At 42.5% G+C, this 18,227-nt stretch overlaps 1 protein-coding gene across 3 annotated transcripts in view; it reads right to left on the bottom strand.

Annotated features, from left to right (window-relative positions):
- The window catches only part of SMARCA2 (SWI/SNF related, matrix associated, actin dependent regulator of chromatin, subfamily a, member 2), a 178,777-nt gene that overhangs the window by 73,483 nt on the left and 87,067 nt on the right, over positions 1 to 18,227 (bottom strand). For all 3 annotated transcript variants that reach the window (XM_054031641.1, XM_054031640.1, XM_054031642.1), the window contains exons 24-26: positions 13,585 to 13,751; positions 7,590 to 7,753; positions 3,781 to 4,008 (exon numbers count right to left, since the gene is read on the bottom strand). In XM_054031641.1, the coding sequence (XP_053887616.1) occupies positions 3,781 to 4,008; positions 7,590 to 7,753; positions 13,585 to 13,751 (559 nt within the window). The remainder of the gene's footprint in view (positions 1 to 3,780; positions 4,009 to 7,589; positions 7,754 to 13,584; positions 13,752 to 18,227) is intronic.

Genomic DNA, 18,227 nt, shown 5'->3' with positions numbered 1-18,227 from the left:
AGTGTGGCAGGACGGCATCCAGAGAGCATGTCTTCTCATAGCACAGCATAGCCCTGCAGGCATGCCAACCTCAGTCTCCTCCTGCTTTTCCCAAATTACTTGTTCAAAGCCAAAAGCGTTTAAACTAGTATTTCCCTTCCTAGGGTCCCATTCACTGAGACTTTATAAATATACAGCTTCCTTTGGCCCCTGGGGCCCAAACCCTCCTCCCTCATTAAGATATTCCACAGCCCTCCCTTCTGGGGCTGTACAATGTTTCAAGCCAGCTTCCCCAGCCCACAGTACGCAGGTTCCAGCTCTCCTGGAGCTGCTCTTCTCTCTCCCCCAGAGTCAACTAACAGCTGGGGTTTTATCATGTCCAGGAGGTAGCTCCCTGATCACCACCTAGCCACCATTCAACAGCTTGTCTATTGCTCCCTTAACACCTATTCCTTACAGGGGCCATGTCATGGAATAGGATGGATTAGTCCTGACCCTCTTATTCTTCACAGGGGCCAGACTATACTTTGTTACATCAGATTATCATTTTCCTTCTTAATTATGTTAATACAGGGAAAGACAATTTACTGTTCTGCTCCCCACTCCACCTTCTTTATTATGAATTGATCTGAACTATTCATTCAATTAAAACAAGTACGTATCTTCATTATTGACTCAGGTAACTACTTCTCATTCAGTTCTTTTTCTAAAGCTTCCATGAAGCTTGCTGACACATTTTACAGTGTCTATGCACGCTAACTGCATTTGTCTAAGATTTCTGTTTATGTGCCAGACTCTTAACCCTGAGGGACCGGGCAGCTGGTGTGTACCTCACTCTTTTAGTTCTAATGCCTAACAGCTGCAAGTTCCCTGGTCAAAGTGATTATTAATAAAATCAGAACCAAACAGAACTTCTTTACAGAAAAGGAAGAATATTTTAGAACAAAACAAAACAAAAAGAACATGTGGAGGTAAGTTTGCAAAAAAATAGTCCCTGAAGCAGATGCTCAGCTGGTATAAATTGTCATAGCTGTATTGAAGCTAATGAAGTTATGACAGTTTACACCAGCTGAGGATATGCCCCCATATGTATCAGATGTTTGGCTACAGTCACATTAGGTTTAAATCTGTATGGGCAACTGTACAGCAGTTATTTAACTGAACGTGACTGTTTTCTAGCCTCCTTCCTCCTACGGTTGTGGCCTTTAAAAGTTTATCCTGCAAGACAAACTCATTGCATAAGCAACATCGTAACATAATGATATTGTGCTGGGCCCAAACAATATTTTGTGAGATTACTAGGTTGGACCCATCCACCACAAAAATAATTTCAACTGAAATTGCAATTCAAGTTTTATCCCTCTAATTTTTATTCATAGGCAGCAAGAAAAAGCCTAAGAAAGGGGAAGGTTGGATAATCTTACAAAATTCACTTGAGGGAAGTCTTTGGCATGAGTTCTCAATGAGCAATTCTGATAAAGATTTTAGGTTACCCAGTTATGTGCTAGAGATTATAGACAACACAACAAAATACTCTAGAAACATATTTGCAATCTTCATATCTATAACTACATCATCAATAAACTAGATTATTTAAAAAAATCCATCAAAACTATAACCTAGCCAAGCATAGTCTTGTGAATGAACTTCTTTACAATTTCATCTCTCTTTTGGCTTTAGATCAATTGGTTCAAACAGTAAATTACATGCCAGTAAAGTTTGAAACTGAATACAACCTCACAGCAAGACTGACTTTACTCATCTCACGATACTGTCTATAACCCAACATAAGCAGAGCCCAAGAAGTTCTAGCCTCCGTGCTGTGAGACCTGGTTTCCTACCACAGTACTTTACAAACCTCAATTTTACTATTAAGCTTACCTGCTTTTTGAGTAATATTAAAAACAGTTGCAGGTAACGCGTTAATCGTTGCTGTTACATGACATGCGAGAGGTTATCATAATGAGAAAATGTATGTATTGTGGGATGGTTAAAAAGCTAACGCACACACACAAAACTCCTACTGACTTTTGTCTCAAATTTCAGAATTAATAAGGACTTTAGAATCAGACTCTTTATGGACAGTAACCTGCACAGTGGTGGATTACTAGTTACTAGAATAATTTTCTGTTAGTAAAAGGAAGTAAGTGTAGCAAGCATAGATGATATATAGTATCTTCACACAATAACATATTAGGTAGATCATTTTTAAAATAAGATATTAATTGTTGATGGTCATTTTCTAGTATTAATTAGTTATTTTAAAAAAATGACTCAGAGATACTGCAAGCAAACCTAGAACAAAGATGTGCACAACTGTGCTTAATGAATAAGAGGGAGACTTTTATTTAAGTGGTTGCTCCAAGGGTCATCTGTCAAAGGAAGCATATCCAGGAACCCTGAACGCCAGCTATGCAGCCAAACCCAACCCCCTACTATAAGATTTCTATTGATTTCAATCTATTCTACTCATATTAGTTTTAGCTTCTTTGGTGGATGCTATTGACTGGGTGACTACTATATTGTTACTTCACTGTGAGTTAAACCGAACTATAATTGCACTGTTGAGTTAAAAGAGAAAATAAAGGATTATTATCAAAACAACATCATTGTGTGCAACCCCTTTCACATCTGTTATGTAATCAGTTTGTTGACAACCCACACAAAAAAACCACTCCCGCTTAATGACATACTAGCTTTTTCTAAGTGGTATATACCATTGATAACAATTTATTAAACAAAGTATAATTATTCAAGAAGTAATTTCCCTGACCTTTGAGAAATCATGAAGCCTCCTGGAGAACCATACTTGCATGTTAATGAAAGCAAAGACTATAGGAGATGCTCTTTACTCAAGTACAACCCATATTCAGAAGCTAGTAAGAATATTTAAAGGGACAGTTTAGGCTTTTAGAGCCCTACAGTCTTTGACCATGTAGGAGGTTGTTATTGTTTTTTGGTGGTGAAGAAGTCACTGCAGAATGGAATTATTGGAAAAAGTGTCACGGATCTAGTATTTGTACAGAGTTCTGTTAGTGTGTGCAGTGGTTACTAACCTACTTAAAAGGAAGGGCGGAATAAGGTTTCCTCCACTCTGTTGCCACAATTCAAAAGGGGGTGGGGGCAGAGGCAACTTTCTTCTAATTTACTATTACACTTCTATCAAATAAAAGTAAAGTTCTGTAAGCTTTTTGCAGCAACCCATGGGCCCTTGTGGAGGTAATGCTGACAAGGAAATTTACAAAATGCTCTGGAATATCGAAGTTTCTATGTGACACGGTATTACACTCTAGTGCCCTGCAGAAAGGAGGAGAGCTATTCTGCTGGCTCACCCTGGGAACACATGAAGGTAGGGTTTGTTACTTCTGTTCAGGAACATAGAAGACAGAAGCAGCTATGGGCAGAGGCAGGGTCCTGTATTTATGAACATGCAAAGCTGCTGGGTTCTCAGCACTTTTGAAAATTAGGCTATTTAGGCACTTAACTATGGATTTAAGAGCCTCACCTTAGACACCTACATTTGAAAAGCGTAGCCTGTTGTTATAGGATGTCTACTTCCCTATCTTCATGAAGGAGGGGAAGGAATGTAAGTTACAATCTAATTCTGAATTGAGGTGCTCTGATTAGCATTATAGGTAGCCAGGTGATAATTTGACCACCCAAATGCAGTACTTGGAAGCCAAATGCAAACTGGGCCTGGTTTCTTTGAATATGCCTCATATTCTTATATTCTAGCCAATTTACTTTGACAACAACCTCTCCTCTTTTTTGAGCACTTAAACAATATTTCAAGTACAGTACCTCATTTTCTTCCTCATGTTCCAATATAGCCTGTAGAAAAGCCCTCCGTTCATGGCTTGAAGATTTTTGATCGAACATGCCGGCCTGAATGACTTTCTGATCCACATTCAGTTTATACTTGGCAGCAGCAAGTATCTTCTCCTCCACACTGTTTACAGTGCACAGCCTCAGAACTCGAACCTCATTCTGCTGACCAATTCGGTGAGCTCTGTCTTGTGCCTGCAAATCCTGTTTGAGAAAAATACACTGCGTTATATACAATGCCTCTGTCTGCTATGCAAACCAGCTGTCTGGTCAGAGAAAACTATTATCTTTAAAAATGTCTATGAGAATAAAATACATTAGTAGAAATGGGTCTGAACCAAAATCCTGAACTGAACAACGCTCTACCTGCCCCAAATTTTGGGTGCAAATATGAGGGCAGAAGGGTGAGAGAGTGAAATCCAGGCAGGAATGTTAGATCTTAGAGAGAGAATATTGCTGACACAATAGTATGGGCACTAGTAAACGAACATAATGATGACTGAAGTACTGCAGTGGCTTAGGCCACCAATCTTTTGCCTTTGGAAATGTGGGTTCAAATTGTCTAAATTTGGACTCAAGTGACATGAATTTCATGGTCTCAAATAAGAGATGCTGACAAATGTCTACTAAAAACTAAAGTAGCCTTTTGATTGGCAGCTCTACTCACTAGTCCCAGTCCCCGAGAGAATACAGCAGGTCAAGGATTGAGGTTAATTTTTTTATTTAGAATTCTATTAAGATACTGCAATCCTATCAGCTTTCCAGAAGTCATAATCTTACTACAACGGAGTCAGATAAAAACAGTACTAATGGAGGGCAGTTAATCTAAAAGTGCAAGCACTGTACTATCACAGGCCTGGTCTACACTAACCCCCCAATTTGAACTAAGGTACGCAACTTCAGCTACGTGAATAACGTAGCTGAAGTCGATGTACCTTAGTTCGAACTTACCGCGGTCCAGACGCGGCAGGCAGGCTCCCCCGTTGACTCCGCGTACTCCTCTTGCCGAGCAGGATTACCTGAGTCGACAACGAGCACTTCCGGGTTCGATTTATCGTGTCCAGACAAGACGCGATAAATCGAACCCAGAAGTTCGATTGCCTGCCGCCGAACCAGCGCGTAAGTATAGACATATCCACAATGTAGTGTTTTTTTACATGAGCTAGGCCTCTTAAAATAAGGATTAAAAGTTTTTTTTAAAACCAGCCTGTTTCAATCCAGATGTTTGGGATTGCAATCACAAAGCCCTGCCTAGGCATTTTTTTTTGCTCTGGGCACTTTAAAATTAATAGAATGTTTTGAATTAAAGGCATATTTGCAGCCAGCTGTGGATAAAAGTGAACATAAAGTCACAGTATGAACACATTCATGTAATTCATTTACAGACTGGGGATCTCTAACAAATATTATTAGTATCTTCCTTTTAGCACATGCCTCATTAAAGTTAACATATTGCTTCCATCCCCAAGAGAAAAACAGAAATTGAATGCTACTTCACAGTTTAGTAGTTTGTTTACTTGGCACTCCAGCAAAATAATATTTACGGTTTGTGCATATTGCTACCTGGGTGCTGCACATACAGTGATCTATACTATAAATGTCACACAACTAACCCAATGGAAATGTGAAACCAGAGTACAGTACATTTTACGTTGCTTTCAAAAACCCCAAACCGGGGTCCCAAAGTCCCAGCCCGCGGGCCATGTGCAGCTCGAGAACCAACCCAGTGCAGTCTGCGGAGGAGAGACGAATGCAATAGGGTGACCAGATGTCCCGATTTTATAGGCACAGTCCTGATATTTGGGTATTTGTCTTATATAGGCACCTATTACCCCCCACTCCTGTCCCGATTTTTCACACTTGCTGTCTGGTCACCCTAGCATGCAGACATGCTGCTGGCAATGTCTGCTGCAGGTGCCGCCCCCCGCAGCTCCCATTGGGTGGGGGAGAGGGACAGAGACACTAGTCGCCGGGCAGAGTCAGCTATGGAGGCAGCATCATTAGTTGCTAGGCAGAGTCAGCCAAGGAGGCAGCCTCACTTTTTTCCACAATGAATACAAACAGGTCAAAACACCGAACACAACTATCTGATGTACACCTGGCTGCAATCCTGAAGGTTCCAACTGCTCAGTCACTGAGGCCAAACATCAACAAACTGACAGAACGGAAGTGTTGCCAGATGTCTGGCAAACACTAAAAACTCTTTGGCAGGCAAAGAATTGTATAAAGTTGTATGACAGTTTTATTATTTCTAAGAAATTTGAAATAAAAAATATAATATAAACGTTTTCTTTTCTGAACATCATCTTCAGTGACATTATTGGCCCACTGGGAGGATATGAGGACTGGCACTGGCCCTAAGGTAAATTGAGTTTGAGACCCCTTCTCCAAACCAACACACACAAGCTGTGAATTGTTCCAAGTTCCTGTTCAGGATCTTGAGGTCTCTGATCATCCTGATCTTTGTGCATTTGTGACAGTGCTGTTTTAAAGTTTTAAATAAAATCTTTTCAGCCTCTCTCAAGGAATCCCTCCACTTAGTTCTGCATGGGGCACTAGCTAACTGTACATGCTATAAAAGTATAAATATAGGCTTGCGATTCCATTCATATACAACCTCTACTTTTAAAAAATGTCTCACATTAAAGAGAAAAGTACAGAACACATTTGCTTCTACTTGCTTTTTTGGCTAGCATGAGGTATTAGTTGGAACATCCTCTATCTGTACTCACTACTACCCATCTCTAGTTACTATGGCCACCTGTGACAGGGTGTATAAACCCCACGCTGATGAGGAAGGTGCCAGATGGGACCAGAGCAGTGGGACTAGCCCTGCACACAGGGCCTATCAATCATGTATGGTAGGGAGGCGGACATTAAAAAGGAGGAAACTGCAGTCAACTGGGGAGAGAGATCAGCCTGAGCAGGAGACTGCTGGAGCTACTCCTGGAGCCATGGGGAAACTCCCATCCAGAAGGAGATCTCCACCCCAACCCTACGGGGAGTGCGGTGAACTCCCAAGGAAAGCCTGACAGAGTGAGCCCGATTCAGCAGCCCAGCCAGAATGACTTCTCAAAAACCGCTATGCAGATGGCCCTTGAAATAAGAAGGTACTGCTGGCCTTTTTTCCTCTTTGAGGGGCTCTAGGAAGAAGTTATTCTCTGGTGTGCTGGACATTTAACTTTCCTTTTGATCCCCTATGAGAAGGGACTTAAGAAGGTCCACAAAGGGAAGGGTCTCCCTTGCAAGAAATAAGGAACTGGGGCCTGTAAATAACTGGGCATGACCAGAGTCTCCCGCCATCTGGGAGGAAAACGTAGGAGGACTCTTTTACACCACCCTTATTATGAAACTGCAAAATTGCTGTGGAAGTATTGCAATTAGCCTCTTGAGAGAGGGAATGCCTTGTACTCACTCTACTGCCACACTTCTAGCTGTTTAAAAGATCAGGATTCATATGCTCCAAAGGGAGCAATTTACTAGCTCCCTGACTAAGAGGATGAGGATAGCTACACTGTGGGAGTAGGAGACAGAATCCACAGAGCTCTGTCATGGCAGGGCGGGGGGCTCCCTGGCAGATGGAAAAACCCATATCACTTTACTGCTTTAAAACAAATCACTATTTACAAGTAGTTGTTTGGTGACTTATTCTCTACAAAGTGGCACTTGGAGGTACAGAGCCAAATTTTTTTCACTATAAAATTTCCCAAATTAAATCAGGAAGCCCCAAAAGCATTTCCAATTCTCTTTGTACACTGCATCATTGATAAGTAAATAAAAATAACCTGGTGAGGATTCCAATCACTGTCAAAGATAATGACAGTGTCAGCAGCTTGAAGATTCAGGCCCAGGCCTCCTGCTCTTGTGCTCAACAAGAAGATAAAGTACTGTGACCCAGGCTCATTGAACTTTTTCAGCAGAGCAGCCCGATCCTCTGATTTTGTTGTACCTGAAAAGATATGCAAAGAAATCCCATGACACAGATCTTGTTCAGAAGTAATCCGCAAAAGACACAAGTTGATGAGGAAGCATGTGAGAGGCAAACCACTTCACTTGTCCTCAGACATCCTATCTGCACTTCAGATTGTGTAGACTCATTACTGCACACGTGCGCTTTGGCCAACTGTCTAAGTGTTAGGATGCTGGACAAAGGTTTCCACAAATGAACAGTGAATTTAACTATATTATACATTTCAAAAGGAAGCTTCAACCAATCAGTCAGTGTTTCATGGCTATGATAAACATAAATATACATATATAAAATCATATATGTTTAGCTGTCCTCCCTCCACCACACTCTTTATACATTGCTTGAAACCAAAGAGAAAGAAGGAGATTTTTAGTTATCCAATACACACATATGAAGAGGAGAAAATCTGTCCCTTGTAAAGTCACACACTGTTGACCAAAAACATTTGTCATTAAGAAACACAGAGTGGATGTGAAGAAGGTGATACAGGAAGAGTGGCGGAAGGAGAGAAATATGAGATTTACTTTTGAACCATATTTCAGCCTGCAAGAATGTTTTGCCATGAAACTGAAAATGAAGGAAAACTGGAGAATATAACAACATTGTCATCTTAAACCCAATGAGTATTAAATGCAGCTTATTAAACAACACGAATAACAGAGACAAGGTGAGTGAGGGAATATCTTTTCTTGCACCAACTTCTGGTGGTGAAAGAAACACACTTTTGAGCCATGCAGAGCTCTTCTTCAGGTCTGGGAAAGGTACTTAAACACATAGCTAAACACAAGGTAGAACAGATTGTTTAACTTTAGTTAAATCATATTCTACAGGACAATTAACACCCCTACAGTCATAGGACCAAAAAAAAAAAAAATGTGGTTTAGTATGTTACAGATTCTTGTAATAAGCCATATATCTAGTGTCTTTATTAAGACGATGACTGTTAGTGTCTAGCAAAGTTATGAACTAAAGCTCCCAGGCTCGTCTTTTGGAGGTGTTGTGAGCTTTCCTTTGAAGATGAGGACTGAGAACTCAGAACTCAGAGATGTCTGAGGACAGCTGTAGAGAAAGTTTTGGGGAAAGCATTTGCCCATGGGTGATTGTGTGTTTTATCATTTCTTTGTGAGAGTTCACTTGAGAGCGTAGTGATTGTCTGGTTTCATGCACGTAGCTGTTATGGGGAAATTTATTGCACTGGCTGAGGTACACCGTGTGTTGTGATAAGGTTGTATAGGAACCAGGGATCTTGAAAGGTGTGTTTTGGTGGGAACTGATTATCATAGCAGTGGAGATATGTTTCTATGTCCTGCATATGTTGTTCTAGCAGGGTCTGTTGCCGTTTTAAGTTGGTGAGTCCTGGTCTGGGGAGCTTGCTTCTGATGATAAACATGGTAAAGTTGGGGGATTGTTTGAAGGCCAGAAGAGGGAGTTTAGGAAAGATTTCTTTCAGGATGTGGTCCCCACCAGGTATGAGTTGTAACTGTTTAATGATACCCCATATGGGTGTAGGGTGGTAGGTGACAACTAGGGGTGTACGGCCAGAGAAGGTTATATTTCTGTATTGAAGCAGGTTCTCTTCGGCTATTTGGATGGCCCATTCCATTGTACGATCTACTTCTCTGGTGGAGTATCCTTGTTTGGGGAAGGTGGTTTTAAAGTGTGTTAAGGTGTGTATCCCAGACTTTCTCCTCAGAGCATATTCTGTAATGTGAGTGCTTGGTTGTAGATAATAGATTTTTTGGTGTGTTTCAGGTGGTTACTAGATCTTGTGAAGGCAAGTGTGGTGATCCATGGGATACCTGTATATAACTGTCTGTAGGATTCCATTGTTGCAGCTGACTGTATTGTCCAAAAAGCTGGTGCTGGTGCAGGAGTGTTCTAGAGAGAGTTTGATAGATGGGTGGTGGATGTTGAAATTGTAGTGGAAATCTGAATTAGTTTCAGTTGTCTGTCCAGAGGATGAAAATATTATCAATGTGTGTCAGGTATATCATATGTTTCGTGGTGCATTTGTCCAGAAATTCCTCCTCAAGATGGTGCATTAAGAGATTGGTATACTGGGGAGCCATCCCATAGCTGTTCCCATGGACAAAGTGTTTGTTGAATGTAAAATTGTTAAGCGTGAGGATGAAATGGATGAATTTATCAATGTGAGCCTGACCCTGAGGGAAGGGCATACCCTGCAAAGAGATGGGTGGAGAAAAAAGCCAATGGGAGGTGAGTAGGAAACATCCCAGAGAGAAAGTAGCAAGGTTGGGGATTGAGCAGACCTTGGTTGCATGTTGCATCGTCGTTGGGCTGGAACCTGGAGTGGTGGATGGACCGAGGTTCCCCTACCAGCCACTGACAGAGTGGCAGTGCCCGGACAACGGATCCGTGAGACTCTATATCCAGAAGAGGAAACTGTGAACTGGCTGGAGGATCAAGATATAAAGAGGAAGCTGCTGCTCCTGGAGTGAGATCGTGGCCGCAGAGCAAGGGAGAGGACAATGGGAGAGCGACCACAACGGGAGGCCTTGGACCTGAAAGAGAGCTATTCCCCAGAGCAGCCAGAAGGAAGCGCTACCTGTGATGAGGGAGTACCCCGTGACACTGTCATTATGAGGGATGCTGGTGTATAGGAAGATGACATCCACAGTGGCCAGGACGGTGTTTTGAGGGAGGCTATTCATGTTGCCAGGTTTCTGGAGGAAGCTGGCCCTGTGTGTGGTGAGTGTTTTGAGAGGGCTTTCTATGAGATATTCCTTCAGTAAGAATGCCATGGCCAGATATAGAGTAAGGCTACAATTTAGTTATGGGTATTTTTAGTAAAAGTCATGGACTGGTCACGGGCAATACACAAAAATTCACAGGTTGTGACTGGTCTATGACTTTTACTATAAATACCCCTGACTAAATTTTAAGGGAGTCGCTGCTGGGGGTGGGGTGGGGTGGGGTAGGGAGGGTGGGCATCTGGAGAGGCCACTGCTGGGGGGAGGCATCCTGGGCGGCTGCTGCTGAGAGCGGTGGGGGGCAGCCGGCAGTGGTTGCACCAACCATCTGGGCACTGCTGCCCCGGACCGCCTGAGGAAGAGGCTATTCCAGCCATGGCCTGGGGATCATCAGCTGCAGTTGCACTGGCCACTCTGGGACCACTGCTCAGGTGGTCTCCGGAGCCAGCCACACCAGCCGCTGCTTGGGTGGCCCTGAGGTCAGTCACACTGGCCTCCACAGAAGTCACAGAGGTTGTGCAAAGTCACAGAATCCGTGACCTCCATGACAAACATGGAGCCCTAGTAATGGGTCTGCCAGGGTTCCCTTAACTTGGGAAACATAACTTGGGAAACACGAAGATCCTTGGGGTTGGTTTCCGGGGGATGAGGTTATACAGTTTTTCTTGGAGTTGTCTGGGGAAGGACTTGATGATATCCTTAAATTCCTGGGTGAATTGTGGTGTGGAGTCTTCTTTAAGCTATGTAGTCTTGTATGTGCTGGAGAGATTGTAATGGATGTGATGTTCACTAAGGATGCAAATCAAGGTAATGATCAAGTGTGTGGTTCCGTCCATCCACTGTGGGTGTCCGGCCAGATGACTTTTTTCTTATGACTGCTGGTTGTAGCTATGGATGGTGCCTATCACAAAATGTTGTATACCTCATCCAGTGTAAAATGCCCCAATAATAACTATGTGGGTGAAAGCAAACAATCACTACGCTCTCAAATGAGCTCACACAGAAAAATGATAAAAGACAAAAACACCCCATCACCCATGGGTGAACACTATTCCCAACATGATCACTTCATATCTTACCTCCGAGTCCTTGTCCTCAGAGGAAACCTGCACAATATCTTCAAAAGATGAGTGTGGGAGATTACATTCATAACTTTGCTAAACACGAAAAGTCATGGTCTTAATAAAGACACTGGATTTATGGTTTATTACAACAGTCTGTAACCCACTAACCCCCCTCTTTTGTCCTATGACTGCAGGGGTGTTAACAGGACACTTCACCTTGAAAGGTCCCTTAGAATATGTGCACTAAACCTTCTGTTCCGCCTCGTATTTAGCTGTGACACTTTAAGCACCATTCCCAGAGCTGAAGAAGAGTTCTGTGTAGCTCTAAAGCTTGTCTCTTTCACCAACAGAAGTTGGTGTAATAAAAGATGTTACCTTTCCCACCTTGTCTCTCTAATATGCTGTCTACCACACTGAAAAATGCCAGGACTACGTGGTACTTACACATGTATGTATTTTCAGCAACATTCTAGCATAAGGAAGGATTAATTCTAAAGTAAGTAATATACAGTGATGTAAAATGTCACAGCTAAGTCTGCTGTCTTGGATGGCCACAGTATTTTGTTGGGTTTTATGATGTCAAAGGTAAAACTGAAGTCAATTGCAGAGAGAAAGGATAGTCTTGTAGTTAAAGCACAGAACTGAGTATTGTTCCCAGCTTTGCCCCAGATTTCCTTTGATGCTTTTGGTAAGTCAACTTTTGTGCCTAAATTTCCCTATCTGTACAACTTACCCTTACAACTTACCCTTACCTTGCAGGGTATCTTGAGGCTATGTTCACTAATGTATCATTAGATGGAAAGTACTAAAGAAGCGCTTGGTATTAATAATATTTAACCCACCTGAGGGATGAAAAGCTTTGAATCAACTTAAAATTTGATAATGTGAGTACCCAAAAGTAACTTGAGCATTGTTGGCATTGTTTGTTATATTTCCCTATAATTGCTATCTTTTATTTGACTGAACACACTGTCCCATTAAATATTAGAGAGACAAAATGGGTGAGGTAATCATTCATTGGAATGGTGAGAAGAACAAAAGATACTACACATCACCCATCCACTCTCTAAATCCTGGAGCCAACATGGCTACAACACTGCATTAAATATTGTCACATTTGACACTGGAAGTAAGGAAGAGCCAACATTCAACTTGTTAGTAAGAGACAGAGGTTGTTACTGCGGCAGAAGGTTGAAGATCACTCTAAACATCCTGAATACTGTCATATGCTGTTGACAAAGAAATCATCTTTCAAATTCTAAGTTGATTATTATGCATTTCATCCCCTGAGTGGGATAAAACAGGCAATTTTTAGTTTTATGTTCTTTTAATACTACTACATTACATTTCTGTATCAAATTTCATTCAAGGATCATAAAACACTCACAGACATTAACTAATTAACCTTCCCAACTCTCCTGTAAGTTAAAGTTATCTAGGTATCACTTTATCTGTCACAAAAATACAGCAATCCCAGTGGATAAACAGGAATGGGAATTTAAGTAGGTAGAAAGTAATTACTTCAATTGGAATTTGGCCAGAACAGTGTAGTTAACACCCCTACTCATAAGAAAATTGCCACAGGGTCTTCATTTCTGACAAATGGTGCAAACCTTCATTTTACATCTTATCTGAAAAACAGTGAATTAGACCAGACCTGATGGATCACTAGATTAACTGCATCCTGGTAATGGCCTCAAATATGTTCCAAGTGTAGTATTTTGAGTGCATACAGACTAAGTATTTTAATATTTTATTATTAGGTTAGTGAGCAGAGGCACTAGCAGAGACTGAAGCTCTTTTGTGTTAGGTGCTGTACAAACTATAGCTTACAGTCCAAATATATAAAACAAAAGAATGGAAGGAGAAAAAGAAGCACAGAGTGGTGAAATGATTTGCCCAAAGTCACACAGCAAGATGGCAGCAGAGCCAGGTAGAGAACCCAAGTCTCCTGAATCCCAGTCCAGTGCCCTATCCCTTGAATCACACCACCTTCCAGTTTATTGTCTGTGCTTTGTTTCCTCTCTCAGCTTACCGTCAAGGCGAAGGTAAAGGAAATTTCGAAAAGCAAAATAGTCCTCCATAATGGTCATGAGGGATGTCATTTGACAGAAGAGAAGCACACGGTGATTAGTGGCTCGCAACTTTGGTAGAATACGATCAAGTAGTTCAAACTTCCCTGAGGCCCGATAAAGCTCGGCTCTGTTTAAGAGAAAAATAAAACAAACACAATAAAAACCTTAACAAGCCTACTTCTAAAACTGTGTTTCTAATAATGCTGGCAGGTGTTGAGTTGGAGAGATTCCTTTATTCTGCCAAAGCAGAATTAACAGTACTTTTCTCTCTCTACAACTGTTATTGAAGGAATGCCGAGATCCCAATATAGGTCTTCTAGCATTGGTTTTTTAAAAAAAGGAGGAGGGAATTATGTGATTTTTTGGAAAAAAAGAAGTTTCCCTTTTTAAAAAATTCAAAGCTCATTAAAATGTCAGCCAGATCCAGTATCTTCCTTTATATAAATCCAGTACTTTGACTAATTTTTCTTCAAGCAAGAGACATTTCTAGAGTAATTACGATTAATCACAGTTTTACTCTCACTGTTAAACAATAGAATGTTTTTCTACATTTTCAAATATATTGATTTCAGTTACGACACAGAATACAAAGTGTAATGTGCACACTTTATATTATTTTTATTACAAATATTTGCACTGTAAAAATGATAAAAAGAAAGATTTTTTTCGTAATTAAAAAAATTAATCGCAATTAATTTTTTTTAGTTAATCTTGTGAATTAACTGCGATTAATCGACAGCCCTAGTTCAGATACTTGGTATTGAGCTTCGTGGTGAACAAGTCTATGACACGAGTAATATTGGGTTTAGAATGGTTTTCTGTAGCAACCATTTGTGGTTGGACACCTTATGCCTGCTCAGGAAGGCTGCTAGGTCATTGCTGACTTCTGGAAGATGTAGAACTGTAAGGGTCACTCTGTGTTGACACCATGCCCAAAGTTTAATGACTTCCTGGCAAAGAGGGGGACAATCGAGCACCCCTTCCTTGTTTGTATATTGCATCACAGATGTGCTACCAGGATTTGCATCATGGCGTTTCACAGATGAGCAGGAATGCTATGCAGGCCAGTCTGATGGCTCTACATGGGAACATCATGGAACTGAGTTTCAGATCGTCCCAAGACCATGTGCCTTGCATCTGCAGATTGTTCTGGTGGACACCCCAGCCCGTCTTTGATGAGTCCCTGAGAAGAATCATTGCTGGGGAGGGGACTGAGAATTATGTCCCTTTTCTCATGTTCACCAGGTCTAACCATCAAGCAAGGTCTCACAGAACTTGAAGCTACACTGTGATCCTCCTGTTCACACGATGTTTGAATGGTATGTCTACGGACCTCAGTCACAGCTGTAAAGTCCCTAGATGAACTCTGTCAAGTGGTGTTGCATATGTGCATGTTGACATGTGACCTAAAAGTCCCAGACACAAACATATTGTCGTCAGTGGACTTGTCTTTAGGTCGTTTACCACTGGTTGTCCTCTGGCAGGTAGGTTCTTGCCAATCTGGACTCTATTAAAGCCTCTATGAACTCTAGTGCCTGTGATGCTGTGAGAGACCATTTCTCATAGTTTAGAAGGAGTCCTAGTTAAGAGAACAGGGACAATACATATTGTAAGCCTGTCAGTTTCCTGAACCTGCCCCAATCAGCAGTCATCCAAGTATGGGTAGGTGTGGATTCCCTGTCTTCTTAAATGCACTGCCACTACTACTAGGTATTTCATGAACATTCTCAGCGTAGAGTAGACTCCAAAGAGTAGAACTATGTACTGATTCCCAGTGGGGCCAACCATGATCTTATGTTCTTCCTATGGTCAGGGTGGATAGCTATGTGGAAGTATTCATGATGTAAATCAAGAGCCAAAAATCAGTCTTGAGCTTTGAAAGATGGAATGATGGAATGCTGGAGGCGAGTGTTACCATCCTGAAACTGAGACAGCCTATGTATTTGTTGAGTCTTCTCAGGTGTAGCATGTGATGAAGAGTCACTTCCTTCTTTGGATTGAGGAAATCCTGAGAGTAAATCTCTCTTCCCTTGAACTCTTTTGTGATCTCCTCTACAGCTCCTAGAAGAAGTAACAACTCCACTTCTGCTTGTAGCAGGCCTTTGTGAGAAAGGTCCCTGAAGAGTAGCCATGGGCAATGATCTCTAACACCCATCTGTGTGATGTCATGGCAGACCACGCTGAGTTGAATGGAGTGAGGTGGCTTCTGAAGGTCATGAGCTCTCGACTGGGAATAATGTGGCTCTCTACCATTTTGTCAAATCTGCTGATGCGTCAAAGTAGTGAACTGTGTTGCCAAGGAAAAGAGAGGCTGGCACCTCTTGTTTGTATCTCAGATGTTTTTTGGCATCATATTCTGTCCGTTTAGGGTGGTAAGTGTGCATTGTCTCAGTTGAGGTGAAGGGTAACATGAGCCAAGGTGTAAACCCCCAAAGTACAGGATAGCTTTGGAGTCCTTCAGTGCATATAGAGCACTGTCTGTCCTCTCACTTCACAGCTGTCAGCCCTCCAAAGGCAACTCCTCAATCGTGGCCTGCACCTCTCTCATGATGCCCGATGCTTGGAGTCACAATGCTCAGCACATGATCATCAGAATGGCCAGTGTCCAACATTTTCATCATCACCTGCAAAGACATCTTAACACTAACTGCCCTTCCTTAATTATGTCCAAGCGTCTCTCTGCTGTCACGAGGGAGCTTTGTGAGGAGGCATATTAGCCACATATGACTTCCAACGTGGGACAAGGTAACACGGTATGGCAGTTAGCATGCAGCCATAGCAAAGCTGAGGAGTACAACGTCCTCCCAAACAGATCAAATTGTTAGGGTTCCTTGCTTTTGCTTGACCTTGACTTCTCTTGCATGATCAGTACAACTAAGGAGCCCTGAGTGGGATGAGTGCAGAACTCAAACCTCAAAATGTGTACCTGGTACCTCTTCTCAACTCAATTCACCATGGTGTTACTTTAGCTGATATCTACCACAAGGATCTGTCTGGATCGAGCAGCCCCTCTCTAATAGGGAGGACCTTCCTAGCTGGACCAGAGGCTGACAAGATGTCTAGCAGCTTATGAAATTTGTCTAGGATGATCCATGCCTCAATCTCCAGAGTTTCAGTAATCCTCACAAGGAGCTACTGAAATGCTTTAAAATTGTCTTGCACTGGTACCAAGGATACCACCCCATCTGTTGATGAAGCAGAAATACTTCAGTGTGAGATGGGCACTGATGTTGCTATGCTCCTGCATCTGGCTCTTCCTGGTAGTGAGGAGTCGAAGGCAGGGATGCCACTAGGGAGAGAGATCTTCCTTTTCCTCCATGCCGACAATGGCAGGTCACTCCTTCCCTCCGCCCCCACAGTAGGGCTACGATGGCATACCGTAGGAGTATGGTTGATTTGCTGGGTTTCAGCCAGTCAGTGCCAGCCTCGGTGGACTGATCAAGATAGAGATCTGTAGGAGAAGCCTGTAGGGTTGTGGACCTCAAGGGAGAGGGCTTTCTACTTGATGATGGGGTGAATGTGTCCTGGTGACGTGAGAAGAAGTAAACCCCTTCCTGGGGTGGTTCCAACATGTAAGGTGCTCTAGGTGGGAAAGTCTGTATAGATGCAGGTGACTCAGTACTACTGGTGGGCCACATTCAGCTGCAGTCCTATCCCCTCCATGAGGCTGGGGTCAAGGCTGAGGACTGCATCGCTGGTACCAGTGGAATTTGCTGCATCACAAGCTGCTCCTTCCCCGAGCCCTCAACACTGGGCAAGGATTGGTGGACTCCTCCCCAGAGGCTTTGATGTTCGCTCTTATGAGAGGATATCGAGCTCCTTCTCAAGCTTCTGCTTAAAGCAGCCCTCTCTGTGACTGACTTCAACACCAGAGGTGTCCATTTTGGCTTCAGCGTTAATGCTGAGATCAACTTTGATGTTGAAACATTCCTCGATGCCCTCTTCTCTGTGCTAGTAGGCGACACTGCCTAGCAGCTCGATGGCACACTCGATGATGCTGGCTTCTCCACTAGTAGGGTTCTGGAACTCATTTCCTCAGGGTCTGAGGAGACATGCACGGATTGTTCCAGAAGATGGGGTTTCAACCTTGCATCTCGTGATTGCTGTGTAAGCATTTGCTCAGAATACGCAATTCCCTTAGGCAGAAGAGATATCTACTATGTCCATCCCTCAGGGGTATTAGGCACTGCAGCATGGACAGGTTTTGAAGCTTGCAGGTTTTAAATCTGTCACAATAAGGAGCTCGGTACAGGGGGGTATGAACAGTAGAGTTCGGTCCAGATAGGTTGGATCAGTTCATGACTGTTGAACATAGTAGATTAGAAGTGGTTCTGAAGACTATGGAAGATACCGCAAAAACTTTAGCCTGAGCTAAGAACTAGTTGGTTGCACATTTGCCAGGTACTGTCTTGCGGCCACTGATGGTAAGAAAACTGAGGGAGGGTTATGGCTGCCCCACTGTACATGCCCTCATACAGAAGCACAAGGAGGGACAGTGTACATGGACGGTACTATTCAAAAAACTCCTATCTCACATTCATGAGGCATATACACAACCAGAGTAGATCCACACTGACACATACTCAAAGAAGAATGTTTGTAA

This window comes from Malaclemys terrapin, chromosome 6 (assembly GCF_027887155.1).
Source record: "Malaclemys terrapin pileata isolate rMalTer1 chromosome 6, rMalTer1.hap1, whole genome shotgun sequence".
Taxonomy (NCBI): Eukaryota; Metazoa; Chordata; order Testudines; family Emydidae; genus Malaclemys; species Malaclemys terrapin.
This window is presented reverse-complemented; position numbering and strand designations above follow the sequence as displayed.